General features: G+C 45.8%; 1 protein-coding gene across 3 annotated transcripts in view; it reads right to left on the bottom strand.

Moving 5' to 3' along the window:
• MSANTD2 (Myb/SANT DNA binding domain containing 2) overlaps positions 1-25,636 on the bottom strand; it is a 1,072,267-nt gene that overhangs the window by 725,208 nt on the left and 321,423 nt on the right. The window contains exons 3-4 of one of the 3 annotated variants that reach the window (XM_078681996.1): positions 25,444-25,507; positions 24,727-25,146 (exon numbers count right to left, since the gene is read on the bottom strand). The exons of the other annotated variants lie outside the window; for them this stretch is intronic. Coding sequence (XP_078538122.1) covers positions 25,488-25,507 — 20 coding nt within the window. The 3' untranslated portion in view covers positions 24,727-25,146; positions 25,444-25,487. Of the gene's footprint in view, positions 1-24,726; positions 25,147-25,443; positions 25,508-25,636 lie in introns of those variants that run through there. 3 annotated transcript variants of the gene reach the window in all.

Raw genomic sequence — 25,636 nt, 5'->3', positions numbered from 1 at the left:
TCAACATAGTGGCAGAACTTAAATCCCAATGGCAGGAGTCAGGAGGCCTCACAAGGAACATATTAACCTGTAATAATGTGCTAGAATCTGTTGGAGGAATATGGTTAAAGACCAGTGTGAACACTGATGAGAGGCATGTGAGTCTAGGACAGTGTCTCCTATGAATGAGCAGTGAGGACCCCGAGTAACAGTCTCTTAATCATGCAGTTTTGCCATCTGCACTAGTCCTGTTATCATCAGCGCTATTCTTATTGTTGTCATCGGCACAAGTCTCCTCGTCATCGGCACTAGTCTCGTTGTCATCGGCACTAGTCTCGTTGTCATCGGCACTAGTCTTGTTGTCATCGGCACTAGTCTTGTTGGTATCATCAGCGCTATTCTCATTGTTGTCATGGGCACTAGTCCCATGGTTATCAGTGCTATTCTCATTGTTGGCATCGGCACTAGTCCCATTGGTATTATCAGTACTATTCTCATTGTTGGCATCAGCACTAGTCCCATTGTTATCATCAGCGCTATGCTCATTGTTGGCTTCGGCATTAGTCCCATCAGTGGTATCAGTGCTATTCTCATTGTTGTCATGGGCACTAGTCCCATTGGTATCATCCGTGCTATCCTCATTGTTGGCATCGGCAGTAGTCCCATCGTTATCATAAGTGCTATTCTCATTGTTGGCATCAGCACTAGTCCCATTGGTATCATCAGCGCTATTCTCATTGTTCTCATCGGCACTAGTCCCATGATTATCTGTGCTATTCTCATTGTTGGCATCGGCACAAGTCCCATTGTTATCAGCGCTATTCTCATTGTTGTCATGGGCACTAGTCCCATTTGTATCATCAGCGCTATTCTCATTGTTGTCATGGGCACTAGTCCCTTTGGTATCATCAGCGCTATTCTCATTGTTGTCATGGGCACTAGTCCCATTGTTATCATTGGTGCTATTCTCATTGTTGTGAGGAGTACTAGTCCCATTGGTACCATCAGCGCTATTTTAATTATCAGCACTAGTCCCATTGCTGTCATCAAGGTTACTCCCATTCACTTAGAACTGGTCTTGAAAACACTGAAATGTGTTGCCTGTAGCGGTTGCTGTTGTCTTCCAGCAGATTTAGAAAAGCCCTTTCTGTTGACTTTACTTAAAGAGCAGATCTGCCTTCCGGAGAATCTGACACAGTCTGGGTATCTGCTACAGGTGATTCTGGAAAGAAGCCAGGCCAGATGGAAAATTCAATCTGGTGTCAGGATTGACAGCAGACTCAGTCAGTGAGGCGTCGATAGTGGTCTAAACCAAACCGAAAAGTACTTGACCATGTGCCCTCTTTCTACCCAACAGTCCTATTAAATAGAGATGCCAAACTCTTTACTGTGAGTCTGTCAAACATGCACAAAGCCTAATTGACTGCATTCCAGCTTTTTTTCAATAATCAAATTTTCATTTATTTTTTCATTAAAACAGTGAATATTCCAGTGCAAGCAGTCAAGTACAGCTCTAATAAGAAACATACACAGATCTTATGTTTGTGGGGACATCCTCGTGCCACATAGATGAGTTCCTTTCATTTTGTCCACCAGTCCATTGCCTCGCGCCACGTCAAAAATAAGGGCAGATTAGCAGAGTTCCACACCTGGGTGATGTCCCTTTTTGCGATCAGTGTCCCTGGACCAACCAAAGATCGTTTCCCCCATATTCCCATCAGATCCTCCAGTAAACCAAGAAGGGCTATATAGGATGAGTAATAATACCCTGTAATTTACAATCATTGAGTAAGAACAAACTACATGGAAGAAGTCAGCACCCTCCTCAACCTTCTGTTCCCAATATGATGAGAAGTGCTACCCTGCCATCCACATCTGCAACAACATCAGAAAAGTAATATGTAAACATTTCAATTGAACTGAGCGGAGACTAGACTAGGTCGCCAGCTCCCTCTGTGCAAGGAGGGCTTTCCTCCATTCACTGTCCTCGATGGGGCCCACCCATTATCACTATATTGAAGTCTCTCCCGACAACCACATCCATGAGGGAACTGTAACATCACAGACTTCACTGTGTCAAGAGTAGGCCCTGACAACTAGGAGATGAATGTATAAGCTCACCAAGGTTATACGCTTGCCCCACAATCACCCCTTCAACTGTTATCTAGCCACTCTGAGTGTCAGACCCAGTGTAGAAACCACAATTGGTAGTTGTTCGTGTAGGAGAATAACCACTGAGCTGAACACTTGGAATAACCTACATTAAATACTTTTCATAACCATACATGGCCAGAACTGAAAACTTAGTGCCCATAAGGATAATGTTACTTAACCAGTAAGCCTCTGTTCTTAGTAAGTAACATTATCCGTTCAAGGCATGTGAGCTGTAGATCACGTGCTTTGCATAGACTATATAGCAGTATACTCCCAAAGAGGTGGCTAACCTGTAGTGGTTGTAGTTGTTTGAAACAGTGTTTTAAGTACTGCTTCGCCTACATTTGCCTGTTGTCTCGCTAGCACATCTGCACAATAGTATTTGGTGAATGTGTGAGGTATAGACCAGTTTGCTGCCATACAGATGTCGGCTAGGGGAATATTCCGTAAGAAAGCCATAGTAGCCTTTATTTTGTGAGTGGAATGTGCTCGAGGGGCTATTATCAAAGTTCTTTTTGGTTTGGCATAACATGTTTTGATACATTTTACAATCCATCTAGCAATACCAGACTTAGATATGGCATTGTCTTTGTGTGGTGGTGAAAACGATACAAATAGTTGCTTTGTTTTTGAAAGTCTTTGGTGCTTTATACGTACTATAGTATAGCTCATCTACAATCAAGTGTGTGTAGAGCTCTTTCTGCTACGGAATCAGGCTGAGGAAAAAACACTGGTAACTCAACTGATTGATTGATATGAAAGGCAGAAACTACTTTGGGGAGAAATTTTGAATTGGTTTGAAGAACCACCCTATCTTTGTGAAGATGAAAGAAAGGCTCTTGTGTAGCTAATGCCGAACGCTCACCAACTCTCCTTAGTGAGGTTATTGCTATGAGGAAGGCAACCTTCCATGAGAGGAACTGTAACTGACATTTATGCATCGGTTCAAACGGTGGACCCATTAGTCTTGTAAGGACTATGTTTAAGTTACATTCTGGTGCAGGGGGAACTCTTGGTGGTATCACCCTTTTTAATCCTTCCATGAAGGCTTTGATTAGTGGTACTCTGAATAGAGATAAGTGTTGTTTATTTTGCAAGCATGCAGCTATTGCTGCTAGGTGTAAACGAATGGATGTGAAGCCTATCCAGATTGCTGTAAATGCAACAGATAACAAATGATGTTCTGTAAAGAAGCATCAAGCGGATCGATATTGCTGTTAAAAAAGATAAACTGTTTCCATTTTGCTGCATTGCATGATCTAGTAGTAGGCGTTTTAGCTTGTGTGAATATTCATATAGTCTGGTGGTAGCTGTAAATAACCAAACTCTATGACTTCAGGAGCCAAATCACTAGGTCCATTTCTTTGGGATTTGGATGTGTGATTTCTCCATGGCCCTGATTGAGGAGACTGGGTGTGAGATGTAGCTTTTGATGTGGAACTACTGACCATTCTAACAGGGTGGTGTACCAAGGATGAATTGCCCAATTCCAGATGCTTTGTGCAAGGCGAGACTGCTGGAGAGAGTGAGTCCCTCCCTGTTGCTGTAGATAATGCATCGCTGTCATGTCTGTGCGGACAAGGACAGTTTTGTCTAGAAGGCGAGTGTGAAAAGCTTTGACTGCTAGGAACACCGCTAGAAGTTCTAGGTAGTTGATGTGGAGACGTTTGTGATTGTTTGACCACAACCCTTCTACTGTGTGATGTTGGAGATGGGTACCACAACCGATTAAAGATGTGTTTGCTGTCAGTACAGTCTGCGGAATTGAGTCTGTGAAGGGCCACCCCTTTGATAGGTTTTGAGGGTTCCACCATTGCAGAAAGCGATGGGTGTGGCCATCTGCCAACACTAGATCGGTTAATTGATCCTGTGATTGATTCCACGGACACGCTAGACATTCCTGAAGAGGACGCATGTGAAGCCTTGCGTGAGGTATGACTGCAACACAGGATGCCATTATTCCCAGCAGTTGCATAAAAACTCTGGCTGGTAAAGTTCGATTGGGTTGAAATTGTAGTATTGCGGACTGAATATTGCGAATTCTAGCTACATTGGGAGAGGATAGAACGTTGAGTGTGTTGAGGGAAGCTCCTAGATAAAACTGCACTTACGCAGGGCACAGATAAGATTTATGTGCACTGATTGTGAAACACAACCGATGAAGTAGGTGTACTGTTGCCTGAGTGTGTAAAATACAGTTCTGGTAAGTGCCTGCCTTGATAAGCCAGTCATCTATGTAAGGGATGATATGGATACACTGTCACCTTAGATGAGCGGCTACTACTGCAAGACATTTGGTGAACACTCTGGGGGGCCGTGGTGACGCCAAATGGAAGTACCTTGAACTGGTAATGTTTGCATGCTTTCACAAATCCGAGGTATTTGCGATGAGCTGGATGAATTGGAATATGAAAATAGGCATCTTTCAGATCTAGAGTAGACAAAGTCGCCTTGCTGTAAAAGGGGAAGTACTTGTTGAAGAGTCACCATGTGAAAGTGCTCTGACAGTATGTATTTGTTAAACTCTCTGAGATCCAGAATATGTCTTAATGAGACGTCCTTTTTGGAATTAGAAAGTAAAGGGAATAAACCCCGACCCTTGGTACTGAAGTGGGACTGGTGCTATAGCCCCTTGGAGTAATAGAGATTGCACTTCTTGTTGAAGCAAGTGTTGGTGGCCTGGTGACAATTTGTGATATTGAGGTGGAATGTTTGGAGTGTTGTTGGTAAGCTCCATGTAATAACAATGTTGGATAATTCCAATCACCCATTTGTCGGTTGTTATTGCTTCCCAAATTGGGAGAAAGTCTTGAAGTCTTCCTCCGACAGGTGTGGAATAGTCCGAGGCAAGTGTGGAGAAGTCACTGCTTATTTGGGGAAGAAGGGTGTGATGTTTTTACCTCTGGCCACTGGGACAATTTCCCCTGAAGCTTCCCCCGAAAAATCCTCTTGTAAAAGATGATTGGGAATTAGTTTTGTAAGAAGAAGTATTTTGGTCTGTCCCTGTGGACTTAGACCCTCGCCTGTAAAAGGAGCGCCGAAAGGAACCTCTGTTTGAGGGAGATTGAAGCGCTCTCATAGATTTCTCTACATCTGTGTCTTTTTTCATTTTTTCGAGTGCTTGATCAACTTCAGGGTCAAAAAGATGTTTCTTGTCGAAAGGTATGTGGAGAATGGATAGCTGGACTTTACCTGTCTAGCTGCATTGTCGGCCGCATTAAGAGCGTATCTAATGAAAGTGTTGGAGATTAGTTTACCTTCTTGAACTAAATCCGGAGCTTTGGCCTTATGCTCTTCGGGGAGAAACTGTAGTAATTGTTCTATTTCGTCCAATATCTTTCTAGGAGACCTTGGGTGTTAGCAATACGCCAATGATTAATTGCTTGTGCAGCTACATGTTTGCCTGAAGCATCAATCAGTTTTGCCTCTATCAAGGGGAGGAGCCTCTCCAGATGCTTGTGAATTAGCTCGCTTTCGAGCATTGGATACTACTATAGAGTCAAGTAGTACCTGGCCGTTAATGAAAATAGGGTCTAATGGGGAAAGGTTTGTATTTTTTATCTACTCTAGGAGTGAGGATTCAAGCACATACAGGATCTTTAAAGAGGTCTGTGTGCCTCAACATACCCTTAAGCATAGGCAGTGTTTGACTGGACTTATGTGTTCCTACAGTTTCAAAGAGAAAATCCTCCTTTGAGGACTCTTTATGGAGCTCCACCCCATGGTACTGTGCAACTCTAGCAATGTGCTCCTGACATGATAGGTTGTCATCAGGTGGAGATTGTCTGGCAGGGTCAAATCTGGGTCTGTATCCTGTGGAGGATCAATTGTATAATCTGTCAAATGATCTGTTGGTAACTGTGTGTCATCATCATCAGTATCACCTGCATCAGAGTGAGGTAGAGGGAGACTGACTAGGTGTAATGTGTAAAGGATGAAGCTGTGGTGGAGAGGGAAGAGTAGGAGATGGTAATGTGTGGAAAGGACTAGTACCCACATCTTTCCTCTTCAACGGACTCTTATAAGAGTTGTTGTTATCAGGAAGCTTGTGTTTGGATGGCGGTTTAGCGGGAATATGCCCTGTGTCAGGATTGATTTTTCAGATCCGACTTAGGTGGTACAACATCCATGTTTGGATCCACTTGCGGTACAGACAGCTCTTTAGTTTTCGGCACCAAAGCTTTCGGTGCTGAGCTAGAATGTCCTTTCGGCGCTAAAGAATCCGGCTCCGAGGAATGTTTCTTTGGTTTTGGTGCCAAAGGTTTCGTCTCCAAGCTCATTTTGTGCTTAGAGCCTGAAGGTTTCGGCTCGGAAGTGGGTTTTGGCCGACTCAGTCACGAGCCGGAAGGCTTGTCAGAGTGTTTTGGTGCCGAGCCAGAAGGCTGAGCGCTAGAAACCTCTTCTTGGTGCCAACCTTGGCCTAAAGGCAGGGGTGGTGCCGAAGTCTTGGATTTTTTTTTTTTTTAGAGACGGTGGGTGGTGGAGTCTTCTGTACTCGCGTCCCCTTGTCCCTGCGGCACATTGTTACCCTCGAGGACAATCTACAACTCTGATACGGAGTCAGAAGCAGCTGAAGCCTGTCCTTCTTCGGTCGCCGAGACCTCCTCTTGCTCGGAGTCTTCACCGAAGAGATCCAGTGTGTCATCTAACTGCTGCCGCTCTCGACATCGAGCCCAACGATCACAGAGTGTTCCCTTCAATCTGAAGAGCTTGTTCTTTGTGTTCTGGGGACAAACACAAGTTACACACCTGATGTAGGTCCGTACGCAGATACTTTGCGTGGTACAGGGGGCAGAATTTGAACAAAATCAGTTCCATCGACAAGGAGCCGGACCGATGCGGATAGGACAGACCACCCGCGAAATTTCAATCAAAATGGAATTTCTTGATGGTCCAGTTGAACTGCGGAGAAAAGGAAACGCGTTCACAAACAATACAGTCAAGGGTAGAGTGGATTGCGCACCGAGGTTAACCCGAGGACCAATTCCGCAACGGAACGCAGCAACACACGTCCGATCCAGATGGCGGAAAAAAAAACCAACAATGGAGTCGATGCCCATGCGCACTATCACCGAAAGGAGGCATCACCTTACCTCGTGACTGGCAAGACTTCTTCGAAGAAAAACAACTTGCAAACATCCAGACGCAACACTAGATGGCAGGAGTATGCAAAGCATGTGATCTACAGATCACATGCCTCGCACACGAGTTTCCTGAAATAACAGAACATCTGGCGCATGGCACTTCACAAACCCCAGGACTGCCTCTCGTTTCATGGGATTTTTCAGTCCACCGACAGTCCATGTCATGATCTTAAGGGCATAGCAGGGTTCAAGATGGACGCTGAATGTAGGGGGCAACTCACAGGGCCTCCCTTGGACACCACCAGGCAGAACCCTTGACCTGAGATACCAGCATATGGAAATTAAACTAAGATGTAACATGACCCATGGATGTGCCACCATTTGAACATGGCCAACAGGGCTGTAGGATTGATACGTCTCCACCCGCATCTAGACACTAGGTCCCTGCACGATCGCTGCCCTTCTGCAGGTGCAGACTAGCCTGAATCTTGTTGATATATGGCACCCGCACACACACATTGCTTACTCCTTTTACACCGTAGCCACGGGGGCTCACAACCGCTTAGATTACTTCTTCAAGCTCACAACTGCTGCCCACAGAGTGGTAGATGTACAATATTTGGCCCGCTACATCTCGGCTCACTCCCCACTTCTCACATATTCACTCCAAAGACTTGTACCAAAGATTCCTTTGTGGAGACTTAATGCTGACGCATTCACAGACCTTATGAAAAAGGAAGGCTTGGGTCTGTGCACTATCTGGACTAGACCACTCTTAAATTGTACTAACAAACACAGTGTCCAGATAGATCTTTTTTTATTAATAATACATGACTTCAGTGCTTTGTTCTAAAGCCTGTGTGTTTTTATTTGACTTCTTTTTGTACTTTTTTCAAACACGATTGGGCCATTATTATCATGTCATCTTATCAGGCAACACATTTTTCAAAGAAATATTAAACATTCAAAACAGTATCTAGTAATGTAACACCAAAAATGCAAAACACAGTTCACAATACAATACACAGAACAGTACATAAACAATACAAGTACAAGAAACCAGTCCTTGATTTAGAAATACACCTGGTGGACACTCAAAGATCATCACAAAACTCCTGCCTCTTGTCCTGCCTGTGTGTAATGCTCAGGGAATAATTGGCTATCCCCTGCCTACAAGAAAAACAAGCTTTTGCAATGCAATAGGTCTCGCATTAGGAAAGTTTGAGCTATTGGTCTTGTAAATGACACATTTTTTATTTATGTTTTGTTTTTGAAAATAGCAAAATTAATAGCTTTGTCATTTACAATGCCAATAGTTATAACTTTCGCAAATGTGACACCTATAGCTTTTGTAATGCAATATGTGTTGTATTTACGTGACTTACATGTATTGATATTACAAATAACAATGGCTTTTAATATTTTTTTAATAATGAATACTTAAATAAAAGTTATTGTAATTTATAATGGCAATAGCTTAAACTTTTGTAAATAACTTTTGTGAAGATTATGTTCAGTGTATTTTACTGGGACGAAAGTCCAAGAACAGAAGTGGAATATTAACATCTTTTTGTTACTTTTGTAATAAAGCTTGAAACATTGTGAGAACATATTTGAACCAGTTGTTGAATGGTTGCACAGATTGATGATGTGGTGGCGCTGAGTGATGTTGTGATGGCGAACGAATGATGCTGTGGTGTTCAGTGATGCTGTGGTATTGCATAGTGACGTTGTGGTGCCCCTGAGTGATGCTGTGGTGGTGCTGAGTGATGCTGTATGCTATGCTATGTTTTGTTTTGCTATCCTATTCTTTGATTTGTTATGCTATGCTATGCTGTGTTTTGTTATGCTATGCTATGCTTTGTTATGCTATGCTATGTTTTGCTATGCTATGCTTTGTTGTGCAATGCTATGTTTTGTTATGATATGCTATATTTTGTTGTGTTTTATTATGCTATGCTACGCTTTGTTTTGCATTGCTATTTTTTGTGCTTTTTTTGTGTTTGGTATGCTATGCTATGTTTTGCTATGCTATTATATGTTTTGCTAGGCTATTTTTTGTTTTGTTAAGCTATGCTATGTTTTGTTATGCTATGTGTTGTGTTTTGCTATGCTATGTTTTGCTATCGTTGCTTTGTTTTGTTATGCTATGCTATGTTTTGCTATCCTATGCTTTTTTGTTATGCTATGCTATTCTGTGTTTTGTTATGCTATGCTATGTTTTGTTATGCTATGCTGGTGAGGGTGAGTGAGGGTGTGTGAGGGTTAGGGTGTGTGAGGGTGAGATGGTTGTGAGGTTGAGGGTGTGTGAGGGTGAGGGTGTGTGAGGGTGAGGGTGTGTGAGGGGGGTGAGGGGGTGTGAGTGTGAGAGGGTTGTGAGGGTGGGTGAGAGTGAGAGGGTGTGTGAGGGTGAGGGGGTGAGGTTGTGTGAGGGTGAGGGGGTGAGGGTGTGTGAGGGTGAGTGAGGGTGTGTGAGGGTGTGTGAGGGTGAGTGAGGGTGAGTAAGGGTGAGTGAGGGTGAGTAAGGGTGAGTGAGGGTGAGTAAGGGTGAGTGAGGGTGAGTGAGGGTGAGTGAGGGTGAGTGAGGGTGAGTGAGGGAGGGTGAAGGAGGGTGAGGGTGAGAGGGTTGTGAGGGTGTGTGAGGGTGAGGGGGGTGAGGGTGAGGGGGTGAGGGTGGGTGAGAGGGTGTGTAAGGGTGAGGGTGTGTGAGGGTGTGAGGGTGAGGGGGTGTGAGGGTGAGGGTTGTGAGGGTGAGGGTGTGTGAGGGTGTGTGAGGGTGAGTGAGGGTGAGTGAGGGTGAGTGAGGGTGAGTGAGGGTGAGTGAGGGTGAGTGAGGGAGGGTGAAGGAGGGTGAGAGGGTTGTGAGGGTGTGTGAGGGTGAGTGAGGGCGAGGGTGGGCGAGGGTGAGAGGGGGATGAGGGTGAGGGGATGAGGGTGAGAGGGGGTGAGGGTGAGAGGGGGTGAGGGTGAGAGGGGGGTGAGGGTGAGAGGGGGGTGAGGGTGAGGGAGAGTGAGGGTGTGTGAGGGTGAGGGGGTGTGATGGTGAGGGGGTGTGATGGTGAGGGGGTGTGATGGTGAGGGGGTGTGATGGTGAGGGGGTGTGATGGTGTGGGGGTGTGATGGTGAGGGGGTGTGATGGTGAGGGGGTGTGATGGTGAGGGTGAGTGAGGGGGGTGAGGGTGTGTGAGGGTGAGGGTGTGTGAGGGTGAGGGTGTGTGAGGGTGAGGGTGTGTGAGGGTGAGGGTGTGTGAGGGTGAGAGGGTGTGTGAGGGTGAGAGGGTTGTGAGGGTGTGTGAGGGTTGTGAGGGTGTGTGAGGGTGAGTGAGGGTGTGAGGGAGGGTGAGGGCGTGTGAGGGCGTGTGAGGGGGTGTGAGGGGGTGTGAGGGTGAGGGGGTGTGAGGGTGGGTGAGGGTGTGTGAGGGTGTGTGATGGTGAGAGGGTTGTGAGGGTGAGTGAGGGTGTGTGAGGGTGAGAGGGTTGTGAGGGTGTGTGAGGGTGAGTGAGGGGGTGTGGGAGGGTGAGGGGTGTGAGGGTGAGGGGTGTGAGGGGGTGTGAGGGTGGGTGAGAGGGTGAGGTGGTGTGAGGGTGAGAGGGTTGTATGGGTGAGGGGGTGTGAGGGTGGGTGAGGGGGTGTGAGGGTGGGTGAGAGGGTGGGTGAGAGGGTGAGGGAGGGTGAGGGACAGGCATTGGACCTTGAGGGACACAAGCACAGAGCACTGAGAGGAGCAGGCACGGGGCAGTGAAGGACACTGGTTTGGGGCAGTGTGGGGAAAACATGAAAACAGGTTGAGACCTAAAAAACTGAAGACCCAACTTCTACTAATGGCACCAGCAATACTGATGTGATAAAAAAGAGCTGTGGGTGAAACACACTAAGATAAATAACGCAGCGGTCTTTTGAAATGAACGGCCACATGACATTCAGGATAATAAAAAGGGCTATCGATACACAAATGGCATCGCCTCCCACTTCCTTGGACGCAACTCCGAGTTGAAAGCTCAAATAGTAACGTTTGCAATTGACAAATATAAGTTCTCATAAGTGGTGACGAAATGCTCTTGCACTCACATTTTACTTCTTAGAAACGTGTGTAAACATAAGATCGTTTTTTTATATTAATTTATTAAAACTAAACGTCGATGGAGTCAATGAAGCATTTCCCTATAGTATTCAGTCTTTCTTCAGCAGCCTTAAACCCATTGTAATTCACAGGTTCTTTTCCGTTCCTCTCTTCCCCTGAGAATAGCATATGTGAAGACACGTACTCTTTCCTGCCAAATGCCATATCTGACAGGGGACAGCCTCCACCGCTTTGCCAGTGCTGCTCGTTTTGTGCCAGCAGGTGGGCCGTTCTTCTTCTCTTCACGGTAATAAACTTGTCACGCCGTTGTTGATGTTCAGTTCCAACAGCCAGCGTTTGGCACAATTATCCGGCACACACCTAGTCCACAGGGTGGCCTGCAGCGCCTTCTGGGTCTTCTAAGTGTAATGAGCCCCCCCCCCCCAGTTCCGCCTGATGACTCCTTGCGCCACCTAACTGCGTGGCTCGAAGGTACACATACAAGGGACAGTGACCTGCCCGCTTGAGGCCAATCCAGTATAGCGTTTATATAAGTGAATATCTTAATCACAAGGAGCCCCCTAACCTGCCCTCTGCCCGATCCTGGTCTGCACCTGGACAATTCTTTATACTTGGCAGGCAACTTAGTCCCATCATGCACATCAGTTTAAAGCCATTTTCTTTCAAAATTCTACGCACATTGTAGCTGAATCAGGGTATTCTGCAATGCGTGGTAATAAGGCGTGCCCTCGTGCACAGCAAGGCCCATTAGCTAATTAATTTGAATTAAAAAAACACCATTGTTAGGTTCAAATGACCGTTTATTTCATAAATTAAGTGCCAATGTAAACGGTACTCTGCAGAGCTGTAACGCGAGGAGTAACGCGAGGAGTTTTTAATCCTGCTCCCTGTTTCCCGCTGTACATTTCAACAGGAACGTCTACGCAAGAAAAGGAAGAAGCAAGAGGATCAATGATTGCAATGCGCATGCTTTAAAATCCTTCTTCTGAACGCCGATTGATAGCCGGGGACCCCCTCCGTGCGTTTGGTAATTACCCCAATACTTCCTCCACGCTTGCTTAAGCTTGCGTTGGTGTATTCCGAGATGCAGGGTCTGTACCAGCATTCAACAATAGAGGAAACACAGTGTGGTATTTACAAGGGGGTTCTGTCAACTTTACACTGACACTTCTGGTACACAGCTATGCGGGAAGTAATGTGAGATACATAGTATCAGTTCTTCAGGTCTTCGTGGATGGGGGGTATTTTTTCCCAGCAGCCTGCTGAGACTAAAATATGGAGAAAAAAACAGAAGATGCGGACTAAATATGTGTTAGGAAAATTGGTGGAGGTGGCGTCCCCAGCAATCACTGACAAAATGGGCATTCCAGAGTGCCCCTTTCTGTGATGATACGTGGTTGTGCTTTGAAGTCTGCTGTGACGTCATTCGCCGAATGGCCATTTTGAAGAGTCCAGAGTACACTTCGTAGTGGAAAGAGAGTACACGAATGCATTATAAGGGTTGTGGCAATAATTTTAGTGGATGGAAATTCCGCGGCGGGTGCCCCCCCACACATACGCACAGATCCAAGTATAACTTCAGACCAAATGGCAGATTTTACAGCACCCCCCCCCCCCACCGCAGAGACAAACCCAACCAGGCTTTTGGCTCCTAGGGGCTGTGGAGGCTGTTTTTTCCTCTCTTGGGATCCCTACACTGATCTGCTTGTTTCCTATAAGTACGTGGTGGATGCATAGGGCGTGGCCCCTTTCATATAAAACTGTACTGCAGGCGCCCATAACTACAGCTGGTATTACACAAAGTTAGTGGAAGTCTCTTGAGCTGCCTAAACCCACTTCTATCTATCTATCTATCTATCTATCTATCTATCGTTTGATCAGTTCAATAGACGGGCTGTATTTTTGACTGAAACATATAATCTTATTAAGTTACTTTTCTCAAATATGAGATATTTCAGTCCTGACCTTCGATCCTATGCGTAAAAGTAAAGGACTTTTTGATTTTCAAAGTAGTTCACTACTGACTCTTAGAACTAATTATTATCCTGACAGGCAGCTGTATTCGATTCAGCTTTAAATTTCGTTTTTCTAATATTTCTAAATATTGTGCCTAGAAACAACGACACTTGCATTCGAAACGAAAAGAACTCGGCAGAGGCAAGATGGCCGCGGCTGGACGGTGCTGAGTGGTTGCACACACCTCCTCTCCCACACCGGGGTGTAACAACGGGACACCGGGATGTAACAAACAAACCCTGATGTCATTTACAAACTGGGTCCAGGCGAGCTTCCTTACTGGCTTGAGGAGCCTCAACACTGACGGCGATATTCTCAGCAAACTTGTTAAAAGATCAAGGAAGTGGTTCGCGTCCTTGGAGCAAAGGGGCACCTGGGGCCAGGCACAAGTGGCGGTAAAAACATTTCTGAAAGAAGCGGGCTGGACAAGGCCCCAGCAAAAGGCGGCCAAAATGCGACCCCCAAAGCCGGAGAGAGGACATGGCAAGGAGAAAGGACAGGCGGTTCAAGTTCTGGAAAAGTCTGCTGATATAGTGGGGCTGAACGAGAAGGCGCTGAACATGAATGGCCCACCGCGCTCTTCAGGCGCAGTGCGGAAAAACATTGTCCCCCCTCCGAGAAAGAAGCCGGAGCCACGGGGAAGAGTAAACACTCCAGGCGGACAGGGCGGACAAAGACAGAGACAAATGTAAAAATAAAGAGCCACCCCTGCGGCAGTCTACCTTAGTGGGAGTCTTCTCTCCTAAGTTCTCCGGTTTGAGTGAGGGGAACACGAGCAGCGGCAGTAGCGGTATGGCTGTAATCGGCAGTAACAGTGTCTCTGAAGCCGGCAGGAGCACCCGCGAGGACGCTGAGGGCGCAGGGAGCGTCGAACGCAGGGTTGCTAAGCAACCCCCCAGCCCAGCCCTGGACGGCAAAACTATCGATGTCAGCACTGCAGCAAGCACTGAGTCGCTACCAGAGCAGGCAAGCGCCCTTACCAGGAGGAGCTCGGCGCCAGGCTCAGTGGAAAATACAGTAACTCCAGAAGGTGAGATGAGGAGAGTCTCAATAGGCAAATCAGATATGTTGGGAGCCATAATGCTGATGGAAACTGAGATGGGCTTGGGGCAGAGAACTGACAAAACGTGGGGGAGTGATGCAAGCCTGGTGGAAAAAAACATTATAACCAGCAACAAAAAAAACTGTGAAGAGAGCCTAAACATGATAGGGGAAGGACCCTCAACAGAGGGAGAGTTTTTTTCACCCAATGAGGCTACTGAAACAGATCAAACTACCGAGGGTAGTTCAGATGAGCGTGCAAGCTCAGGATTAAGTACCTCTGGCAAAGATACAACTAGAAAAAAACTGAAAAGACTATCAATGTTAAGTAGGCGCCACACTGAGACACCATCTGGGGCTGGTAATCTATTAACACGGGATTATTCGGCTACCTCTTTAACCTATTCTGAAGAAAACAATACGAGGGAAATACCTCCTGAGGCTACAGCGCTATCAGCTCCTTTCGATATTCTGCTCAGCACTGTAAAGCAAATTCAAACAGAAGCAAGGGCAGAGAGCCGGAGAGCGAGGCAGGCTTCAAAAAAAATACAGAACACAATGAGGAAGATGAATAAACTATACGACGAAATTGCAGATAGAGTTACGGAGGTAGAGGAACGTACAGGCAAGCTGGAGGATGATGTTGGGAGTTGGCAGACCTTTCAAACCACTCAGGAAAAACTCTCCGAGGACTTCCAATGGAAACTGGAAGATTTTGAAAATCGTCAGACGAAATAACGTTCGACTCTTGGGTGTGGCGGAAGGGCTCGAGGGGCAAGATACAAGACGCTTTGTGGTTAGCTTACTAAAAGGTGCATTTCCCGAGTCCGACTGGCAATGGGAAAAAGAGATACAGAGAGCACACAGGTTCCCCTTCACATTGAAGAAAGGTCAAGGAGGGGGGGGGGGGCGGTCAGGGGAACCTACCTCGGGCGATCCTTGTAAATATAGGAAACTACCTCCTAAGGGAAGAAATTATTGAGAAAGCTAGACCCGACAACCGGCGTACAACAGAGGGCGTCACCTTCTTTGCCAGGCCCGATTTTTGTCACGCCACAGTGGAGAGAAGGTGGAGGCTAAGGCAAATGATAGCGCCTTTACAAGCACAGGGTTCAGAAGCATACCTCCTCTTTCCAGCAAAGCTTAAGGTGGTAACGAAGGGAAGAACAAGATTCTTCTTGTCGGAGATTAAGGCTCAACAGTTCCTAGATGAGTTAAAAACCCAAAAGGGGGGGGTAATAGAATAATTTAACAACATTGTTTAGATGACATCCAACTAAGGGTTTATCACGGGTTTGCAGGATCCCGGGTGGGAGGAGGGTGCGATTAGCACTATCCAAAGCGGCCACACATAGGTCTTATTGAAAATGGGGGGGGGGAGGGTCAAGATGGGGCGGGAGGGGTAAGGGGGGTTAAAAGGGGGTTGAAAAGGGGAAAAAACTGGTTAATTTCACTGAAATGTTTAAGCACACTGTATTTTTTACTTTTATGTTGTTATTTGTGAGTACACTTGGTTTGTGGTATATAAAATTTACAACGGATACTAGATATGCAGGAATTATAGATTACATCTTTCTGAATACTTTACTAAGTGACTGGGGAAGACGCCTTGGAAATATGAAAATTTGTAATGAGCTGTAGAATTGCGAGTATTAATGTGTGTGGGTTAAATGATGCCAATAAGAGAAATAGAGTAGCGGCGTTGCTGGGGGGGTTACATCTGGACATAGTATGTCTACAAGAGACCCATGTAGAGGTGGCACAAGCCTACCTTTTAGGACAACTAGGATTTACTGTTTTAGCTCATTCAAAACAAGCTACAAGGAATAGAGGGGTCGCGATCCTAGGGAAGATCAGGGATGTGGTAGTAAATAAAAAACAGGAGGATGAGTGGGGGCGCTGGGCCATGCTGGATTTGACTTTTAGGGGAGAGAAACTCACACTGGTAACGATATATGGCTCAACGCAAGATGACCCTGAGATATTTCAATACTTAGATCCGGAGCTGGCTAGTTGGCCTGAACCAATTGTGCTATGTGGAGATCTGAATATACATGATTTTAGGAATCCTATACTACAGTCAGGGACTCCTTACTCAGGGAGAAAAAAAAGAACTTATAGGGCATTATGTGACCTGGTTAGCAATAATTCCCTGTTTGATCCCTGGATAGAGCTACACCCAGCTATAGATGGTAGCACATTCTATTCTGCCCCTCACAAAGTGATGGTTAGGTTGGACTACTTTCTAATTTCTGGGTCCCTCATTAACGTAACTGCAATAGAAAAATACCTCCGCTTAATCTCAGATCATAGCCCTCTGGTTTTAACAATCAAAATAGGCCAAGACAGGAGGGAAAAAAGGGAGTGGACATTTGAAAGGGCACTATTACAGGAGGAGGGGTACAAAGAACGCACGGGATCCTGGATTAGAAGCTACTGGGATATCAACAGGGGTACCGCTAGCTCGGGGATGGTTTGGGACGCTTTTAAGGCTGGAGTAAGAGGGGAGACCCTGAGTTACGTGTTAGCTACAAGAGCAAAAGAAAAAAATAGGATGATGGAATTGAATACGAAACTTCTTGATGCAGAGAGGGAACTGGGAGAAGCGATACATCAACAGCTGTCTCTGGAGCCATTATTATTGGAAATGGTGTCACTTAAGGCAGAAGCCTCTGAGTATATGTCAATTAAGACGGTGGGGGAATATCTGGCTAAAAAAGAGGGGATATATGAATTTAGCGAAAAAGTCGGGCATCTATTGGCTACACGTACTAGGCAGCGAGCGGCTGCGGCTGACATTTTGGAGATGACAGATCAATATGGAAACCGAGTAGTAGGGGCGGATGGGATTCGAAAAATTTTTAGCCAGTTCTATGCATCATTATATAAAGAAGATACGGAGGGGAATTCTCAAGAAGTAGAGAGATATTTGAGAGGGGTGGCTCCAGTGGGTATTTCTTTAGAAAGTAAGGAGGAGTTAGAGCAACCGCTTAAGAAAGAGGAGTTCATAGAGGCACTAAATCTTCTTCCCTCTGGAAAAGCTGCAGGTCCTGACCAGCTACCTGTGGAATTTTATAAAGCTTTCTTCGACTTGCTAGGTAAGGATATGTTTGACGTTATGAGTAAGGCACAATTAGGGGAAGCAATTCCTAACTCCTGGGGGGGGCAGATGTAGTGGTGATCCTCAAAAAAGGGAAACCTGCAAACCAACCAGGATCTTATTGACCAATAACGCTAATGAACGCGGATGTGAAAATTTATTCTAAAATTCTGGCTAGAAGGTTGGCAGGAGTTATTGAAAATTTAGTTGTCAACGCCCAACACGGGTTCATACCAGGCAAGGGGACCACACAACACACAAGGCAGGTTTTAACATTCTTTGATGCAGCTAGTATCCCAGGAGACTCTATGGCAGCAATTTTCTTAGATGCCGAGAAGGCCTTTGATAGAGTCTCCTGGGAGTATTTGTGGGAGGTATTGAGGTGGAATGGCATTGGCAATAAATACATCAAAGCAATGCAGACACTGTATAAAAACCCTACGGCTAGAATTAGGGTGTGTAGGGGGCACTCAGAAGGAATCAAGATTGAAAGAGGAACGAGGCAGGGCTGCCCGTCGTCACCTCTCCTATTTGCCCTGTATTTGGATCCTTTTCTGCGTCAGCTTGAATCGAATGATGGTATTGTTAGGATGAGTCTGAATGGGTGCGAAGTGAAAACACTGGCATACGCGGACGACGTGGCTATTCTAACCCCATATCCAGAGGAGGCGATGGTGGAAGTAGAAAGGGAGGCCGAATCTTTTGGAAAAGTCTCTGGGTATAGCTTAAACAAAAGCAAGACTCAAATAGTGAGTAATCAATATGTCCAAAATGAACAAAATAGAGTAGATCCAAGAGTGGTAAAATCAGCAGTCTATCTGGGGGTGGAGATATCTGCGGATCTGGAAGTAGTAGTGCAGAATAATCTGGCTCCCCTACTGGTGAAGGTAAAATCAGATTTAGAACGGCTTAATAATTTACACTTGTCCTTGGTGGGATGTACAAATGTGATAAAAATGTTGATACTCCCAAGATTTTTGTATTTTTTTAGGGCAATTCCGTTATTCTTTGAAACAAAATGGTTTTTAGCACTGGAGAGAATTCTCAATAAATTTATTTGGGCCCATGGCAAAACGCGCAGGGCTTATCGGTACATGACACTCCCCAGAGAAAGAGGTGGTTGGGGCGCGCCCGATTTTAAATTGTATTACTGGGCTGCGGCCATTCAATATATGCAAGGCTTAATAGGGGGGGGGGGGGGGGAGAAGATCCAAGGGTAAGAGAGTGTTCTTCTAGAATTTATAAGGCCGTACTAGGTGAAGAGGTGGAAAATTGTTTCTTGGCTTGTGTGGAATATGGGCGTTTTAAAAGGACTAGATATAAGACGGTGGAGGCAGGAGTTAAGGTATGGACGGCATACATGAAAAAAGTGGGGCTAGGAAGGTTCAATCGATATACAAGATTATTCAAAAATAGGTCATTTCCAGACGAGGTGTTTGGAGATAGAACAATGGAAAGGTGGATGCAAAAGGGGGTAATAAGCATTGGAGATCTTTGGGGGGTCCAGGGAATAGTTACTTTTTTGGAGTTGTGCACTAAGTTTGGTTTGAACAATAAGGATTTTTTCAAGTATCTACAAATTAGGAGTTTTTTAGGAAATAAGCAAGGTGGGTTGGTTGGTTACAATAAAGTAGAGATAATGGAAAAAATAAGACTAGGGGGGGATTGCTCAATAAGAAGCCTATACGCCAGCTTTGTGTGTGGTATGCAGGATGACTTGGATAAACATAGTGAAAAATGGGCAGAAAAGTTGGAAGGGGAACTAGGGTGGTTTCAGGACTCTTTGGACTTAGGGCGTACAGTGCTGTGTTCTGCGTCTCTACAGTCGCAGCATTACAAAACTATATATTCCCTATATTACACTCCAGCAAGGATAGCGAAATGGGGAGGTACGGAGGGTATAACATGTCCGCGTTGTAACTCAGGAGAGGCGGATATAATTCACATGTTCGCGCTATGTCCACAGCTACATACATTGTTACGAAACTTGGAACACTTCCTAGAGATTTCACTGAAGATTAAGTTGGAACTTAAGCCAGTGCACATACTCCTAGGAATAGTACCAGAAGGAGGGGAGCACCAAGAGTTTGTTTTCTTGGCTATGGCAGTATATAGACTGTGCATTGCTAGGGCCTGGCTAGACCCTAACCCCCCGACATTACAAGTATGGTTGGCTAATTTACTGTCCTCATATAATATGGAAAAGCCAATTTATGCAAGGAAAGGTAGGAGGGGAAGGGAAAGAGGGCTGCGTATTTGGAAGCCAATAGCAGATTGGCGCTGTGGGATAGGATAGGATACAGTTGTAGAAGATTGTATATTATGTTGCACTGTGCTTTAACGGAAGATTATGATGGAAATGATGTTGATAGGTAGAGTGCCTTAAGAAATTAAGTGTATTCTTTGACAATGTGTGTTGTAACGTGATAATTGTGTAATGGTAAATAAATAAATTAAAAAAAAAAAACGAAACGAAAAGAACTCATATTCACTGTAAAAGACAATGTTTCCCCAAGTCTAGGTTGGCAGACATGGAGACGGATGGGAAGACGCATGAACCGGAGAGAGGGGCGCTCTAGTTATCTGTTGGCTCACAGGGCAGTGAGATCTGTTCCAGGAAGTAGAAAGTGAAGAAAAATCGCAAAACAACATTGGGGGCAAAGAACGAGGGTTATCTTATTATTTGCGATACTCAGTGGTAATTAGTTTAGTAACAATTAAACGGAAGCGTAGGCTACTGACAAGTAACTAAATGTGTCATTTATCTGTTAAATGTATATAATAAAAGCGGTTTATTATCATAATTAGTGTAATGGCCCCAGGTCTTAGTACATTTTTAATATTCGCGTTTTTCACATTGTTTGAAAAGCCCGGTTTCACTTGTTTAACAAAATGTAAAGTAAAGTATTTCTTCGACTCCCGCTTCCGCCGCTGTTTTATTGGTTTTCATGTATTTCTTTTTGCCTTGTTAGGAGTAGTAAGTATTAAATGCAATTTAAGATGCAATTTTCCCTGTTCAGCAGTCTGTGGTGTGGTGGGGTCGGCCGGAGATCAAGGTGTTGTCAGGGTTTTGTGATGTTAAAACATTGAAATCTGGCCCTTGAAATACAGATGCGGCTCCGCCCTTCGAAGCATGTACAAGGAGTTATGTTATGTTAATTTTTGTCTTTTATAGCGCACGGCTACTCCATGGAGTGTCCCGGCGCTTTTAATACAACCATCACAGAGTAACACAACACATTGAAGCAAGGAGAGACAGGAACAGAGGCAAACTACTGGGCAAAAAGCCAGGTTTTAAGGCCCTTCCTAAAAATCAGCAGATTAGAAGTGCGGCGAAGTGACAAAGGGAGCGTGTTCCACATCTGTGGTGCCAACAGCCCAAAAGAGCGGCCCCCAATGCGAGCCTTTTTTACTCGAGGGACCACCGCCAGAAACAGGGATTCAGACCTCAAAGATCGGGTCGGATGGTAAAAGATCAGCCTCTTCTGGAGATATTTTGCCCCCGAGGCATGGAGAGCCTTATGGGCCAAGGTCAAAGCCTTAAACACTATCCGTTTCCGGATAGGCAGCCAGTGGAGCGACTGCAGGAGACCTGAAACTCTGGCGCGCCTATGAAGGCCAAAAATGGCCCGCGCAGCCGAGTTCTGGACCACCTGGAGCCGTTGCAGAAGGTAGTCCGGCAGGCCAAGATACAGGACATTGGAATAGTCCAATCTTGAGCCGATTAAGGCCTGCACCGTCAACTTCCTATGATCTACTGATAGTAAAGGGAAGAACTTACGCAGCATCCTAAGCAGGCCAAAACAAGTTCCCGAAAGACCAAGAATCTGAGACCTTAACGCCAGGCCATTATCCATCTTAATTCCCAGATTCTTAGCCAACTGAGACGAATGTGCTGGAGGAAACATGTTAACCGGCCACCATTCCTGCCAGTCTGGATCGTGAGGACAGCCGAAGAAGAGTACCTCAGATTTATCTGAGTTGCATTTGAGGCTGTTCAGCTGGAACCACTCGAAAACAGCCCCAAGGCACTCACGGATACTCTCTCCATCAAACTCTTCTCCTTTCCTACACGTAAAAAGGAGCTGAGTATCGTCAGCATAGGATACGATCTGGGCCCCATAGGACTCCGCCAGTGCCGCAAGAGGGGTCATAAAGATGTTGAAAAGCGTCGGGCTCAACACAGAACCCTGCGGAACTCCGACTCCCAAAGGCGGCATCACGGCAGAGCTGGGTGGGGCCCAGACCATTTGTCGGCGACCGGCCATAAATGATCTAAACCAGCTGAACACCGTCCCCCTCAGGAGCGGATTCGCCAGTGGGTTTATAACATCGGCCATTTTCGCAAGGAATTTGGCCGGACATGGGTCAAGAGGCGACCCCGACTTAAGGTTAGCCATCAATGCCAACGATGAAGAAATCAAAAGAGGAGGAAAAGCCGCCAAGACTGGGCGCACAAAAGGCCGCGAACCTGACCCATCTTCAGAGCTCCAAGGAGCTTCAAATACCCTCAGGGGAAAAGAGTCCTGGATCAGTTTGATCTTGGTGGTGAAAAAATCAGCGAGAGCCGAGACCCAAGAGTCCGGTGGAGCGGCCTGAGTTGAATTAGTTCGTGCGGTTGTGAATTCCCTAACAATTGTAAAAATATCCTTGGAGGAGTTAGAGGCCGCCTCTATCCTTCTAGCGTAATAGCCCTTTTTCTCCAGAAGGATGTCATGATGGTAGGCCTTAACCGCGATCCTATAGGCAAGCCTGGCCGCTGGATCATACTGGGAGCGCCAGGCTCTTTCCGCCACCTTACACTGCCTACGAGAAGCCGACAGTGCTTCGGTGAACCAGGGGGCAGAAACCCGTTTCGATGTTGCTCGGGGGGCCATCACGGGGGCCAGATCGTTCAGCCTATCCGTGAGCCACACCTGCAAGGCCTCCACATCCCTCTCCAGGTCACCGAACGAGGGCAGGGATGATCACAGGATGCCTGAGCCAGCATTGCTGGAGTCACCCGATGAAGGGCCCTGGAAGCTCGCCCCCGCTGTCTAGGAGCAGTACTAGATGGCTTACTGGTACCTAGTACAAAAAATTTCGCCAGGCTATGGTCCGACCAAAGCACCGGCAGAAGTGACATGACCTCGATGGGGGACGTGGAGAAAACCTGACCTAAGGTATGACCCCTTACATGCGTTGGCCCAAAAAGATACGGAGCAAGGCCAAGGGGAGCCGTAATCTCCATCAACTTGATCACATCCGGGTCCAGACCCTCATCCATGTGGAAGTTAAAATCTCCCGCCAAGATGCAGTGCTCCGCTCTCAAAGCCAGCACAGATGTGATGTGCGCATCTCACACCAATAAACAAAAGAGGAGGGAAACATGACCCTGGCTATGAAATGTGTCCCATGTGCTTTGAAGCCCCCTTTAGACCTACGGGGAGTAGAGGCGCAGGGCTGGCCCTAGGCACGTGCAAAGTGAGCACCTGCACAGGGCCGCCAAACCCCAGGGGCCGCCACGACGAGGATCCGTTCGTGGCACTGGCGGCCCCCTGGCAGGATTTGGCGGCCTCCGGCTCCGACCCCGGCTAGCAATGGTTGGCAGCGCCGTTGTTGTTTTACTAGTTTCGTTTCACTTGCCCAGAGTCAGCCAGCAGTTTGGGCCCCAGGGCCGTCAATCTTAGCACTACCAATGACGTGACGGCCCTGGGACAGCCCCCGCGCGCTGTGCGCAACTGCACCTGCTGCTAAGCCGCGCTGTGTCGCGTCACGACGATGGTGGTCACGCTCCCGGCGCCAGAGAGTGCGTGCGTCGTCATCTCATCGTGAGAATAAAGAACATTACCAACGCGCAACCGACGATCTCACAGAACACCTCTGTCCGACTCAGAGTCCGGCATTCCCCGGCCCGACCCTATTTGGAACGGTGAGAGTCTCAGCGAGCGGACAGCGGACTTGCAGTGCAGGTATAGACACAACAAATATAGATTAATTTCAATGATCATTCTGTGAATATTACAGGCACTGTTGTGCAATGTGGGTGCAGGCCTCGAACAGTCAACTCTTACAATGAAAGCCTGCCCAGTAATGGCTGAAATGGAGCTGAGGGACCTGCGAGCCAGGGCCAAATAAGAAACATTCTTGATTCTGCTCAATGTGTGGTATTTATGTTTTTTAAGACTCATAGGGTTAATTTCAGAAAATACAACGTCTTTACCGGCAGCACAGGTACTCCTATGAAAGCACTAGTATCCTCGAATTGTTTTTCCAAGTCCTGTTCTTCTTATGACGTGCACCTCGAAAATCGAGATCGAACATTTCTCATTAAAACAGCTTCAGTGCAAATTCGAATGAGACTCCTAGAAAAATGATATCCTTTATTCCAAAACAATGCTTCTTTTACGAGCTCCTTTTTGTTGCTCCAAAAAGCTCTTCACATCGATATAAAACGTATTTTATTGCGCCTTCTGTGCATGTAACCTATTAATTCAGATAAGCAACATATATACTCATAGTTACACTTGCTGGCACCGGACGAGTGGCAGCCGAAGAGTTACACCCACAAGCAATGTCCTAATAACATTCATGAGAAAGGCTCACGTAGTGACATGAAAGATGGCGATGAATTCAGGCTCCGCTTTTTATTTCCATAGCCACGTTCAGAGAGGTTTTATGGGAGTAATGATTATTCTCACTAATACCAAATGTGTAGAATGTAGTGATAATTCCCCTGTTACCAATGTTCGTCATTACAGAGAAGTAAACGGCATTACAGGACAGTAAGCTAGGCATTGCATCCATGGTAGGTGGACAGTGGTCATGCCATGGGTTAAATGACAACGAAACAACAGTAATCATGTCTGATTGTATTGTATATGATCTATAGTACACACGTAGAAACATGCATGTGGAAAGCTTGGCACGCCTAGTCTTTTCAATGCCCTTTATTCGGATGCTGTCTTGGTTTTCTTTAAGGTTCTTGTCATTTTGTATTTACAAGCCCCTTGCGCGACCAGTGCGTCACTTTTAATATGGGAACAAGTGGCGCACCGGCGGCGCAAGGGGCTTGTAAATAAAATAAACCCCAGGGTTTTTACTGGTATCCTTGGTCCATGCGGTAAGTCGTGAGGGGGTCGGTGACACCATGAGTTTCCCGCACCGGTGACACCAACCCTAGTGACGCCACTGTATATACTTGATATCAACAGAGGCAACCCACCAACCTGAACCAGGGGTAGTAAATGATTATTCCTAACAAAAGTTCAGGAAGCACACAATAAATCACAAATTTAGAAATAACCAGTGCATTTCTCTTTCTAATAATGAAAAAATAAGAAAAAAGAGGGAAAGAAAAAGAAAGAAAAAGTGAGGGGAATAAAGGGTAGTCGGGATGGAGTGCAAGAGTTTATTTGGAAAGAATCAAAAAAACTATCATTCGTCAAATTTGAGAAAATATCACAAAATTCATTATAAAATGGTGTGCTCAATAGGTATTTGCTGGTTTATAAAATTGCAAACCATATATACAAAAAACCAGACAAGTGGCAAACACAATTCGTTTTCTAAAAAGAAGGGATACAACATATACAATGATTATGTGCCCTCTAAAGTTAATCAGCCACAAAAGCGTCGACGGCGTTTCAACCGCTGTCTGAAGTTGCGGTCATCATCAGGACAACAATATTTGAAATGAGCGATAAAAATTCTGTAAGTAAATGAAAACAAATTCATTTAGTATTTGGACTCCCTTAGAAGAAAGAGAGAGAGGGAGGGAGGAGGGGGGGGGGGGAGGAGGAGGAAAAAAGGGGGAAAATACAAAAAACAAGGGGGTGGGGAGAGAGGGGGGGAGAAGAAAAGAGCGAAGAAGAGAGAAGAAAGAAGTGAAGTAAACGCCCGCGTAGTGAATGACGATTGCGTAAGGCAGAGAAATAAAGCCGTCCACTCAAGTGAAATAAATGACCACCACCAGTTAGATCAAGATGTAATTTGAGAATTCACCTACGTATAAATTGCCGAACCAAATGTGCCCACAGGCTCTCGATGTGATCACAAATCAATTGCGGAAGCTGTAGAAAGAGCGGAAGTAGTTAATAACAGTCCTGCCTACGCAAGCTAACTGATCATATTTTGTTTGTGGGATTATGGAAACTTACTTAATTAGTAGTCAATTGCTCGAAATAAGCGTAAAAACTTCT

Source organism: Lissotriton helveticus, chromosome 3_1 (genome assembly GCF_964261635.1).
Source record: "Lissotriton helveticus chromosome 3_1, aLisHel1.1, whole genome shotgun sequence".
NCBI classification, from domain to species: Eukaryota; Metazoa; Chordata; class Amphibia; order Caudata; family Salamandridae; genus Lissotriton; species Lissotriton helveticus.
Note: the sequence above shows the minus strand (reverse complement) of the source record. Positions and strands in the feature narration are given on the sequence as shown.